Raw genomic sequence first — 14,219 nt, 5'->3', positions numbered from 1 at the left:
GCACATGATTAGAGGGTTAGAACTCTGGGCTAACCAGACCTCCAAGGACCAGAAGGGAACTGGAATTTGAGTTCAATTCCATGGCCCAAGGTTTAATCAATCATGCCCATACAATTAAACCCCAATAAAAACTCTGGACACTGGGACTTGGAGGAGCCTCCTGATTGGTGAACACACTGATGTGTAAAGAAGGTGACATACCCTGCAGACAGAGAAAGGGCATACGAGCTCTACATTCAGGTCCTTTTCAGACCTTGTCCTATTTGTACTCTTTATAATAAAACTATATAAATGTAGCATTTTTAATGAGTGTTGTGAGTCATTCTCGTGAATTATTGAACCTGACGGAGTTGTAGAAATCCCCAAATTTATAGTCAGCCATCAGAATTGCAAGCATCCCCAGAGACTGTGGCTGGCATTTAAAGGAAGGCAGTCCTCTGGAAGGGCTGAGCCATTAAACCTGTGGAGTTTTATGCTAATTGATGGGTAGTTAATGTCAAAACTGTATTACAATATAACTACATGAGGTAGAACTGGAACAAGAGACAAAGAGTGGTTACCTGAGGCTCTCCCTGTAGTAGTGGAAAGTGATAGCAAATATTCTAAAGCTGGATTTGATGATGGTTATACAACTCTATAAATGTATTCTACAAATCATTAAATTGTATACTTTCAATGATTACAATTTATGGCATGTAAATTATACCTCAACAAAGCTGTTTAAAATAACAAAGAAAATCTAATCAATAAGTTTCAAAGACTGCAGAAATCATAAAAAGTTGTAATATTCAGATATGCTTCATTCTGTATTCTAATAATGAACAACAAATACTTACTGAATGCAACAATCACTGAAAAAACAAGAAATAAAGGGTTCCAACTGTCATGAAAGCACACCACTAGATGAAAGAATGCTATCACAATTAGCACTATTAAATTAGGTTAAAAAGACTCAGGATGGATTATGTCCACATTTATAATTTTATGAAAAAGACATTAAAAAGAAGGAGAGAATGCTTTAATTTGGGGCAATTTGGGATTAGCCAATGTCCTTATGCCATCATTAGTTCTAGAGACTTTAAGATCAATTGTGATTCTACCTTTTAAATGTTTTTTACTTGATAATCTTATAATCCATTCCTGTAAATTATATCAAAAGAACTATCATGTATATTACATTAAAGTCTAATTTGCATTCAGCACTGGATGATAAGACACTTCAAATGATAAGGAAAGAGAGAAAGGGAAGAAGTTTTTGTATATATGGGAGTCACTGTTTTTCAGTTCCTAAGATTTCCCTCTTGCTATTGTTCTTTAATTCTCCTCTTGAAGCCATCCTCCTGATAAAGAAGGAGTGCATGTATGAAATCTATTCATCCTCACCTCCCATCCATTAACTCCCCACTCCACTATAATCTGACTTCAGTTCCAAATACAGGCTGAAACTACTATAGCAAAAGTCATTAAGCCAGACATTTTCCAAATTCCTTCACTCTTCAAGCCATCTAAACAATCTTTCCCAAGGACTTCAATTCTCTTCAATTCCTGGGTGTACGGAAATTTATATAATCTCCTATATGAAATTAATGTTGCCAATTTATCATTAAATACTAATCTTCTCTATTCTGACCAACCACAGCCCTACTGAACCACTTCAAACAATATTTGCCACTATATAGCAAACTCATCTGTTGAGAACATAGCCAAGTAAACAAGAAAAAATAATGTACAAACAAAACACTAAAAATTACACATACACACACATACATACACATATGTATAAAGTTAAATTTCTCTGATAATTCAAAAAGCTTAAGTTACTTCCTGTTGAACTCAACACACAAAATTCTTTTTGTATTCTTTTATACAAAGAAACATTTTCCATATATCTAAAGTCTTTATTTTTAAAATAGAGCCTGTATTTTCTAATGCATTCAACCACATTTATCTATATAACCAAGGTAAAGAAGTTTAAGTTTAGTGGGTGGTTGCTGTAGAGGCAGTAGTTGGGACTGGCCTTAACCATGTGGAAATAATTGCCTTCCTGGTCTAAAGCTCTTCCTATTAGGATCAAAACAAACTGATGTTATCTTAAGAACCCTTCCAATTTTTGAAAAATAAAACCTAAGTGTTCCACAGTTAGGCAGATATTGTCCAGATATTGTTTATTTTGTTTAAGGACAAAATTATGGAACATTTATTTTTATATTTAAATCAAAAGCAGAGTTACTATTATAAAGAAAATAAGGGCTTTTCAAAAGATAATTATCTCAGTATAGAAAGGTACACACAGAGTTGGTATAGACAAAGCCACCAAACTTAAACATTGTGATGTGATATTTTTAAAAATCTCAGTTTGGCCCTTGGCCTTCTTTGTATGCACCAAAATTTTCATAAAACTGTTCATCAGGAATTTGAAATAATGTACATAACACAATGAGCTATTTAATGCAGATTTAGTGACAACAATTAAAATATTCCAGCAAGAATAAAATACAAATTCAGAGGCTCAATGTTTTACGATGTGATTCTGCTATGGATTGCAAATTTGCTAAGCACCTGCCAAAATATAATGTTATTTTGATTCATGTAATTGGAGAACTGAAAAAATTATGAAGATGTTACTTAGCTCAGTCTTTTACCTCAGTTCAATATCTATACCACCAGATTGATGGCTATTAAGAAATACATTTTTTGATTTACAACATTTGGTTGAAAAAAAGAAAAATAAATTTAAAGAAAAGAAATACATTTTTTTCTATATGAGCAAGATAGTAAACCCACAACCTCCTTGAAGCCTCTTTTAATGTTTCCTCACCCTGAAAGCAATGACCAGTAGCTTCAGTTATTTCAAACTTTCTGTTCTGTAATCAAAATTCATTTCTTCCCACAACATTAAAGATAGGATTGGGAGTCCTTTGTATATATAGGAAGTCCTCACTTAATGTTGTCAATAGACTCTTGAAAACTGCTACTTTAAGCAAAATGATGTATATAACAAAACCATTTTTTTCTTCACCAACCTTATAACAAAACAATGTTGAATAAAAGGATGTTATTGGAGGACCTGCTATATGCTGTTTCACTTAAAGTTGCAGTTTCCAAGAACCTACTGATGATAAATGAAGATTACCATGCTTGTAAAGCTTCTAAACAAAGTATGAGTCTGAAGTTGTGAGAAGTTCAATAAATTGCCTAAGGTAAAGCCAGAAAAAGAACCCAGATCTACTGACATGTAGACCAGCATTCTTTCTAACCCAGAAGGCTGGCTACTCCAATTGTAAGGGAGATAGAATACTAATTCTTGATTATATTAATACCATATGCTTAATCAATAGCATAAGCAATTCATATCATAATCCTCAGAGAAATGTGATTAAAACAAAACACTACCTCTTTTTTTTTTATTATTACAGGGATACAAATGCTTTAGTTACATATATTGCCTTTGCCCCGCCGGAGTCAAAACTACAAGTGTGCCTATCCTCCAGACAGTATGCACTATACCCTTTAGGTATGAATATACTCATCCCTTCCTCCCCTCTCCAACCAGCCTGACAGCCTATGAATGTTACTTCTATATGTGCACATAAATGTGAATCAATTAGTACCAATTTAATGCTGAGTACATGTGGCGCTTATTTCTCCCTTCTTGTGATATTTCACCTAGAAGAATGGGCTCCAGCTCCAATCAGGATAATCTAAGAGGTAGTTCACCAATTTTTATGGCTGAGTAGTACTCCATGGTATACATATACCACATTTTATTAATCTACTTATATATTCTTATACTATGGTACATATTGCCCACATGTATTGATAGGCACTTAGGTTGTTTCCACATCTTTGCAATTGTGAATTGTGCTGCTATGAACATCTGAGTGCAGATGTATTTTTTATAGAATGTCTTGTTTTCCTTTGGGTACATACCCAGTAGTGGGATTGCTGGATCAAATGGTAGTTATACTTTCAGTTTTTTGAGGTATCTCCATATTACTTTCCACAGAGTTTGTACTAATTTTCAGTCCCACCAGCAGTGTATGAGTGTTCCTATCTCTCTGCACCCACACCCACATTTGTTGTTTTGGGACTTTTTGATGAAAGCCAATCTCACTGGAGTTAAGCGATATCTCATTGTGGTTTTGATTTGCATTTCCCTGATGATTAGAGATGTTGAGTAATTTTTCATCTTTGTTGGCCATTATTCATCTGTTTTCTTTTGAAAAGTTTCTGTTTACATTCTTTGTCCACTTTTTAATGGGGCTGTTTGATTTTTTCTTGTTAATTTTCCTGAGTCTATATAGATGCTAGTTATCAGCCCTTTATCAGATGTGTAGCATGCAAATATTTTCTCCCATTCTGTAGGTTATCCATTCACTCTAATGATAGTTTCCTTGGCTGCGCAAAAGCTTTTTAATTTGAACATGTCCCATTTATTTATTTTTGTTGTTGATGTAATTGCTTTTGGAGTCTTCTTCATAAATTCTTTGCCTAGGCCAATGTCTATAAGAATTTTTCCAACATTTTCTTCTGGAATTCTTATGGTTTCATGCCTTAGGGTTAAGGCTGTTATCTATCATGAGTTGATTTCTGTGAGAGGTGAAGGTGAGAACCCTGTTTCAGACTTCTACATGTGGCTATACAATTTTCCCAGCACCATTTATTGAATAGGGATTATCTTCCCCAACACTACCTCTTCTTGAATCTCAAATATTTCCTTTAGAAAAAAAATGGTGATAAAAGTACCTAAAAAGGAAAGTTGTTTTGATGTATAAATGAGCTAAATAATAATGTATTCAGAACACAAAATAGGCACTCAACAAATGTTACTTCTCTTCAACATGGTACCCTCTCTTTGATTCTACAACAAGAAGAGTTACCTGTCCCCATTACCTCTCCTTAACTCTCAGCTATCCCCCTTTTCATATTGTTTCTCCTAACTGGCAATGCCTTTTGACCTCTTCCCATTCAATAAAGCTTATCAATTTCTTCAAGGCTCAGTTTAAGATTTACCTCCTTTAAGAAATCTTCTGAACTAACTTAACCCTACTTTACTTATTTCTTCCTTCATTATTTAAATTACTTGTACTTTTAAACTATATACTTGCTTACACCTTCTTTTGAAGCTTTGTAACTGTAATTACTTTCTAAGTGCTTTGTATTTTTCTTTTTTTTTTTTCATGATTAGAATATAAGCTATTAATAGGCTACAATATAAGCTAGCAAAAGGCAGGGATAATGATCAGTTTTGTTCCCTGGTGGATCATAGCATCTAAAACAATATCAGGAATATATAAGTGCTCAAAAGGTATTAGCTGAATAAACAGGCAGGGATTATTTCTGTATCCATTCATGAATCACTCCAAAATTCTAAATGTAATGATAAACACACATTTATAAAAATTTAAAATGTTTGAGCAAATGAAAATAGATATGCCTGATATTTTGAAAACTCAACATTCAAAAAAATTGGTAAAGCCACAATAGATGAATCAACTCACTGGCTAAAGAAAGTCAGTTAGCTTGTTCATTACCTACTCTCAGTGATTCCTGGTCATTACTATAAGAAGGATATATGGTATCAGCTAAAAAACAGAAGGTAAAGGATAGGGTTTGAAGACCCAGGGTTTGAAATCCTACCTCCCCATGGTAAAGAATTGTTAAACTTTGTTCTTTTTTCAAAATTTTGGATTAAGAAAAATTAAATGAAAAAACACCAATTTCTGCTTTACTATGGTCTCAAGTTATATAAAAGAACATTAGATAATTATAAAATACATAAACTTAAGAGACTAACTTTATCTTCTAACAAAGTACTTGTTTCATCCTACACTTAACACCTGGAAGGCATAAGACAGAATTATATCTTTTGTAAAGAAATACAAAATATTACTTTTGAGCCAACACATTCAATAACTATTGATAGTGATTATTTTTAAAATTGGCCCTTCAAATAGAGAAACACATAAAAAAAATTCTACCCAAAAAAGTGATCTTCATTCCAGCTTATATAATTCAAACAAGGTACAAAGATCCAGCTACTTCACATACAGGACTTTATAAAGAACATCACACCATGGTTAAACACTCGATGCAGTAATGGATTTGTAAAGGATCAATATGGTTTTTTTCTGTTCATTTTAAGCCATATATTATTCTACACACATGAAAAGATAGCCATCGTAATTAGAATGAATAAAAATCATTGCCAATTACATACTTAGAGGTATTAACTACAATGCTATCATTCAATTGTCGAATTAATGACAATTAATGAGGGCTAACGATGATTAGAAAACTCTAAGTGAGTGAATTATTATACATCAAGGGAGATTATATTGTATAGTCGAATAAATTGGCTTTGGAGACTGGGGTCCAAATCCTAGCTTTCCCATTTCCTAGCTGTTTGACCACAGGCAAAATGTTTAACTTCTCTGAGCCTCGGTTTATCTATAAGATATGGCCATTATAATTTCTGCCTTGAAGTCATGATGAGGATTTAAAAAGACAATGTATCACTTCTCTGGTTAAAAACTCCTATGACACATTACAACCCACAAAGTAAGTTTCAAACTGTCTTACTTTCAGAAAAGAGAAAAATGTTCTTTAATCTCAAAATCTGTTAAAACATTCAAGCAGAAACATCTAATAAGTAGACAAAATGTAGCATTAAAGCCAGCACAGAGAGAAGAAAACACATGCAAATTTCACTGTCATCACACATCTAGATTACAAATTTAGTCAAATACTGATATTTTTGTAATTTGAATATTCCAATCTTTATTTCTGCTACATGATATTATTGTCATAAAGTTACCTATAAATCTTTGCTTAACAAATATTTTTGCAGTATTGAGCTAGCACAATTTTTTAAATGCCCTAGGAACTGATAAACTTCTTGTTACTCTCCCTTAGCATATCATAAATTTTCTAATATGATAAATACAGTGATTTCAGCTCCTGTTTTAAATAAGCCATTGTTAACCTTTTAGTTCATCTCCTACCCTCAAATGAATTCTCTGCTACTGCCTTGATACTAAAACAGAGTTTAAGTTTAGCACATTCCAAGTTAAATCTGGATGCTACTTAGTTCCAGACTCAATCTAAAGTATTTCTACCCTCTCCCAAACTCTTTTTCTCAATTATTGATGTAATTGTTTCCCCTACCAGGGTAAGCTCCTCTCACATCATGTCTACTATTTTCATAGCACTTACCCCATCATTCCCCAAAACCTATGCCATTTGTGTGTGTGTATACTTGTGTGTGTGTATACAGTCAATATTTTTGTTTTGTCTTAATTCTCTACTTCCCAAAGTCAAATCATTAAATTAAAACTGATTAGTGGGCCGGGCGCGGTGGCTCACGCCTGTAATCCTAGCTCTCTGGGAGGCCGAGGCGGGCGGATTGCTCGAGGTCGGGAGTTCAAAACCAGCCTGAGCAAGAGCGAGACCCCGTCTCTACTATAAATAGAAAGAAACTAATTGGCCAACTGATATGTATATAAAAAATTAGCCGGGCATGGTGGCGCATGCCTGTAGTCCCAGCTACTCGGGAGGCTGAGGCAGAAGGATTGCTCAAGCCCAGGAGTTTGAGGTTGCTGTGAGCTAGCCTGACGCCACGGCACTCACTCTAGCCTGGACAACAAAGCGAGACTCTGTCTCAAAAAAAAAAAAAAAAAAAAAAAACTGATTAGTGGCCTATCCTAGCCACCATTTACTAATTCCTACTACATATCACTGTGTGCTTTTTAAACTATAAAGTATTATTTTATCAACTCTAAAATATCATAGACTTATAAGAAATCTCTCAATTTAAGAAGCATTACATTTGAAAGATAGCAGATGGTGACTATGAGGTACCACTGATTAGAAGACATGTTCCATTTACAGAGATCATAAAATGTAAGGAAAAACATGTACATCTTTTTTTTTATTTATTTATTTTTTTATTTTTTTTTAAAACATGTACATCTTACTCTTTTAACCTCATTTTAGAAACTGAAGGTCAGAGTGCTTAAACACATTGTTAACCAGGTTGGTTACATAGAGCAATACCCAATAATCAGGGGAGAAATTAACCAAAAGCCAGCTGTTTTAATTATTCCCTACATATCAAGTATGTGTTGATATGCTCAGTGATTATTTATAAAACTGCACTGCATACATTATCTCAACATTCCTCTAACAGAAGATAAAGTTCAAAACTTCATTGCCTGCCCCATAAAAAAATACGTAGTAATTACTGAAATCTGAAATATATTTTCAGACATTACAGGCAGATAAATATATCTGACCTTATTACTGGGAAAATTTTCTTTTTTCAAAATGTCATCACATACTTCAGTTTGTTGAGAATACAAAAGGTTCAATTAAGTTTTACTCCATAGACAAAATAAGTTACAAATGATATCAAAGTGATTTGCCAACATACAATTAAATATTTAAGAGTATATACTTTTCAAATGATGGCGTGTTTTTGCCTAATGAGCAAATATATCAACCAATTAAATTTATAGTTGTACAGTAAACCAATTCCGCTTAACTCCTTAGATATTCACTCATTCCCACTATTAAATATTTAGGTTACTGAATCATAAATATTACATTAAATAACATAGAACTTAATTCCAGAATAGGGTTTGCTAGTAGAATAGAAAAAGGAACATAGCAATGTGATATTACATTCAACCTCAACATAAATATGTCTTTGTAAGGAAGTAAATAAAGAAAAAGCAGATAGAATGGTGATCAGGCTAGTAATAATTTTGAAATGGGAAATGAAAATTTATTTCAGGTGATAGAAAAATCTTTTTATGAATTTACAGGTGCATTTAGAAAGGTCAAAACTTTTGAAAACTAAACTAAGAATCTGTATCTTAATTGATCGTCATTAAAACAAAGGAACAGACAAAATTCTCTCCCTTCCACTCCACATGGTAAATGTCAACATTTCTAACTGTTTCATCCTAAGAAATAAGTATGAGTTCTGTATAACATAAAATGGGAAGAAAGGAAAAGGTAAGAGATTGCTTTCATTAAAAATATATATTTGTAGAAATTGTTATTAATAAAATGTCATTTTCTTTTAAGAGTAAAAATAATTGGTAACCAAAGATTAAAAGACCCAGCAATTTATTTTCAACCTAAGATCTGGTTCCAATATGACTATGAACAAAAATATATTTGTATATCAGGTACACTCAATATTATGTATATCAGGTATTTCTCTATTTACTAGATAAAACATAACAGAATTCACCACATTTTATATTGTAAAAAATGCAAACTATGAATTAACAAGTAATAATTATATCAAAGTTCTCATTTTACCTCTCCATTTCTTAAAGTTGTGATGGTTCCTCTCGCTACAGCCATTCTAAATAGTGTTTCTGTGGCCTGTGAATTAAAAAAAGCAAAAATATATAATCTGTAATCTGTATTGAACTGCATATCCCCCCCAAAATGTGAAAAACATCCAATACTATTATGTATCCAGCAACTTTTAGAGAAGTATCAATAAGGCACAATAAGAGCTAAACGCCCTAAATTATATGGCAGAAATATCATTTTCACAATGTTTTAATGTTATCAAGAACTCAAACTGAATTGTATGCTGGTATACTTCCAGGTGCACAGTTTCAAGTAAGTTCACTTAAACAAAAATTAAATTAAATTAATAAAAATTAAATTAAATTAACAAAACTTAAATTAATTAAATTATTAATTATTAAATAATTAATTAAATTAATAAATTAAGTCTGATAAACAAAAATTAAATTAAAATTTAGTATTTTGATTCAATTTAGAAATCATTTATTCTAGATTTTAGTTTCACTATTCATTTATTCAAGTTCAGTTCACTTATCTGCTACTGAAATAAAGACATAAAACAAAGTAATAATGTAATGTCATATATTAAATAACACCCCAAAACAGTTATGGTTTTCCATATACCAACAATGAACAATCAGAAAAAAAAAAATTAAGAAAACACTTCTATTTACAATAACATCAAAAAGAACAAAAATCTTAGATAAAAACTCAAACAAGGAAATGAAAGTCTGTACACCGAAAACAACAAAACATTGCTCAAAGAAATTAAAGAAGACACAAATAAATGGAATGATATCTTGTGCTCATGGTTTGGAAGACTTATTGTTAAGTTGTCAATACTACCCAAAGTGACCTACAGATTCAGTGCAATCCCTATTAAAATCCTAATGACGTTTTTTGTGGAAATGGAAAAACCCATCCTAAAATTCATATGGAACTGAAAGGACCCCAAATATACAAAATAATCCTGAAAAAAGAAAAATAAAGTTGGAGGACTCATACTTCCTGATTTAAAAATTACTGCAAACCTAGAGTAATAAAAAAAAATTGATATTATTATAAAGACAGACAATGGATATAAGCTAATGGAATCGAATAGAAAGCCCAAGACTAAATCCTTATATACATGGCCAAATGATTTTCAACAAGGGTAATAATACCATTCAGTGACGGAAAGGACAATTTTTTTCAACAAATAGTGATGGGAAAAGTAGATATCCACATAGAAAAGAATGAAGTTGGACCCTTACCTTCTACCATATACAAAAACCAACTCAAAATGGATCAAAGACCTAAACTTACGATCTAAAACTATAAAACTATTTTTTTTTACCAGGTGCATATATTACTTTTGTAATTTCTAAAATAAATTTATCAGGAATATTCGGTAATGGTGAGGTAAAAAGGTCAAATCATTCCTCCCAAGAAAACAACGTAAAACCTGCACAAAAGTGTTAAAAACAATATTGGAAAAACAACAGAAGACAAGCAAGAACTTACTCATGAAATAGTGCCTCTGCATAATGTAAGAACTGTGAGTTTTTGCCTTTCTTGCCTAGGGGTACTCACCAAACCCCCCAGAAGCTCTGGCGGCACACGACTACACCCTTACCAAGACTAAGAGGTTATGTGACCAAGTTCAAAAATCATAGCAACTGTAGACTTCAGAAGGACATTCTAGAAACAAAAGAGTCACAGAATGATTGAGACACAAATTCTGAGTACAAATGCTGCTAAATCCCCCACTGACTATTTAATTATGCATACATGTAGGAAACACACAGGGGACTGGCAAAAAGTCAGGCAAAATGTAGAAAGGGTTCTACCTCTAAAAGACAAAGTTGTTCTGTGTTTGCCGCATCTTTTGCTAAGTATGTTCTGCAACTACATATAGTTCAGATGAAATAAAGCAAAAGCCTACTGGCTTGAGGTTTCATAAGGCAGAACTTACAGTTGGAAGTGCAATTGGAAATTTACAGCATAAAATATGGAATATGATGTCTAGTTTCCAAACAAAAATAACTAGACACAAAAAGAAACAATAAACCTTTTTAGATTAAAAAGAAAAAAACAAAAGAAAGACATCAATGGAAACTGACTCTAAATGGGTCCATGTATTGCATTTCAAAAACACAGACTTCAAAACAGATGTTATAAATATGCTCAAAAGTTATAATAAAACATATTCAAAAATTCAGGGGAAATATGCTATTTAATGGATGGATAAATATGAAATCTCAACAGAAAAATGAAACTGTAAAAAAGAATCAAATGGAAATATTTAAGGTAAAAAAGTACAATCACTGAAATAAAAATTCTCTACATAGGCTCAACAGAATAGTTGAGATGGTAGAGAAAAATAATCAGTGAACTTGAAGATAGAGCAATAGAAATTTCCAATCTGAAGACAGAAAGAGAAAAAAAGTCTTAAGAAAACAAAAACTCAGAGTTCAGGAAAAGAAGTATTTAGCATGTAATTGAGACTCCAACAGAAGACAGAAAAGGAGACAGAAAAAAACACGTGAAGAAATGGTGAAAAACTTCCCAAATATTGAAGAAGGAGGAAAAGAAGAAAGAAGAGAGGAGGAAGGTGAAGGAAAAGGAAAGAGGAGGGAAAGAAGAAGAAGGAGACACAAGAGACAGGAGGAAAAAGGAAAAGAAAGGAGGAAGAAATCAAGGAGTTCAAAGAACCCCGAGGAGGGAAAACACAAAGCAGTTCACAGACTGGCACATCATATTCAAGCAACTATAGTGGTTTTTGTCTGCAGAGTAGCTTCTGATATAGAATGGCACTTCTAGGCTGGGCACAGTGGCTCACACCTGTAATCCTAGCACTCTGGGAGGCCGAGGCAGGATGATCCCTTGAGATCAGGAGTTTAAGACCAGCCTGAGCAAGAATGAGACCCCATCTCTAAAATAAAAAATAAAACAACAAAACAAATAAACAAACAAAAACTAGAATGGCACTTCTTCAACCTGATAAAGGACAACTATGAAATACCTATCACTACTATTAGACTTAAAGGTGAACAACTTTCTACCTAAAGAAAGGTCAAGATGGTCACTCTCACCACTTCTGTTTGATATTCTTCTGGATGCCCTACTCAGTGAAATAAGACATGAAAAAGATATCAAAGAAATATATATTTGAAAAGATGCAGTTAAACAAGTTCCAAATGTACACAGGACATGACTGTGTAGGATAGAAAAATCTTAAATTTATAAGAAAATGATCTAGTTTTAATAAGTTTAGCAAGGTTATAAATTAAAATGTCAATATACAATACCCGTCAATTGTTTCCTCTATCCTGGCAAAGAATAATTGGAAAATGAATTTTTTTAAAATTCCATTTATACTAGAATACAAATATATTAAATATTTACAGATAAATTTAATAAAAGAAGTGCAAGATCTGAACACTAAAAACAAAAAAAATAAATAAATAATAATCCTGCAAGAAATTAAAAACCAAAAATAAATGGAGAAATGTATCATGTTCATAAATGGGAAGATTCAATATTATCAAATCTCCTCAAATTGATCATAGAGTCAAAGTAATACCAATCAAAACCTAACAGAGCCAGGTGAGACAGCTCACGCCTGTAACCCTAGCACTTTGGGGGATTGAGGCAGGAAGATCACTTGAGGCCAAGAGTTTGAGGCCAGCCTGGGCAATATAGTGAGACCTCATCTCTACAAAAAATAATAAAAAATTAACCAGTTATAGTGGCATGTGTCTGCAGTCCTAGCTACTCCAGAGGCTAAACCAGGAGAACCGCTTGAGCCCAGAAGTCTGAGGTTGCAGTGAGCTATGACTATGCCATCGCACTCCAGACTAGATGACAGAGCAAGACACTGTCTCTCTCTCACACACACACACACACACAAAACACCTAACAGGTATTCTTGTAGAAACTGACAATCTGACCATAAAACTTATATTAAAATGCAAAGGATACAAAGTAGGTCAAATGTTAATAAAAGAACAAAGCTGGTAGACTTATCATTTGAAAACTTACTGTAAGCTTCAAGTAACCAAGATGGCATCATGTATTGGCATAAGGTTAGAATTCACAAATACACACAACACTCTATATCCACTTGACTTTCTACAAAGGTACCAAGGTAATTCAATAGGGAAAAAACAGTCTTTTCAACCAACGGAACTGAAACAATTGAACTTTTAAATGTATATATGAACCTCAACCCATATCTCACCCCATACACAAAAACTAACTCAAAGCAAATCATAGACTTAAATATTGTAGATCAAACCATAAAACTTCTGAAAGTCAATAATGGAGAAAATCTTTATGATCTTGGTTTAGGCAAAGATATGTTACATTATGGAGGAAAAAAATATTGAAGAAAAAATTCATCATTGCAAATTATATTACCAAAAGATGGACATACAAATACATATCCCATCCCACAATGTTTCCTAAAATGTGACATTGACTCTCCCCCATACAAATTCCCTCCCCTTGAACCTGGAACCTTTGAAACTACTTTTGTAGCTATAACTTAACCAGAATGAGGCAGAAAAGTGATTGAGATTAAGTCATAAAAGGAAAAATGACTGTTACATGGTATTCTCATTTTCTTTGGACATGTCCCTTTGGATAACTGATCCACCATGTAAGAAATACAACTACCTTGAACCATGCTAGAGAAACAACATAGAATAGAGAGGCGTGTCCCCACTGTTCCAAAATACAGCCATTTGAGTAACCCATGCTCAGGTACCAGTCATGTGAACGAGTCTTCGTATCATTCCAGACTTTAACTTTAAGCTGCACTAGCTGATATCAAGTGAAACAGTAATGGGCTATCAGGGAAACCATTTCCAAACTGCAAATTAGTGTAAAATATGATTGTTGTTTTT

The 14,219-nt window shown here is 33.0% G+C and overlaps 1 protein-coding gene across 2 annotated transcripts in view; it reads right to left on the bottom strand.

Moving 5' to 3' along the window:
* The window catches only part of TMEM135 (transmembrane protein 135), a 220,235-nt gene that overhangs the window by 137,213 nt on the left and 68,803 nt on the right, over positions 1–14,219 (bottom strand). For both annotated transcript variants that reach the window (XM_012745158.2, XM_012745159.2), the window contains exon 5: positions 9,331–9,396. In XM_012745158.2, coding sequence (XP_012600612.1) covers positions 9,331–9,396 — 66 coding nt within the window. The remainder of the gene's footprint in view (positions 1–9,330; positions 9,397–14,219) is intronic.

Source organism: Microcebus murinus, chromosome 4, assembly GCF_040939455.1.
Source record: "Microcebus murinus isolate Inina chromosome 4, M.murinus_Inina_mat1.0, whole genome shotgun sequence".
NCBI lineage: Eukaryota > Metazoa > Chordata > Mammalia > Primates > Cheirogaleidae > Microcebus > Microcebus murinus.
Note: the sequence above shows the minus strand (reverse complement) of the source record. Positions and strands in the feature narration are given on the sequence as shown.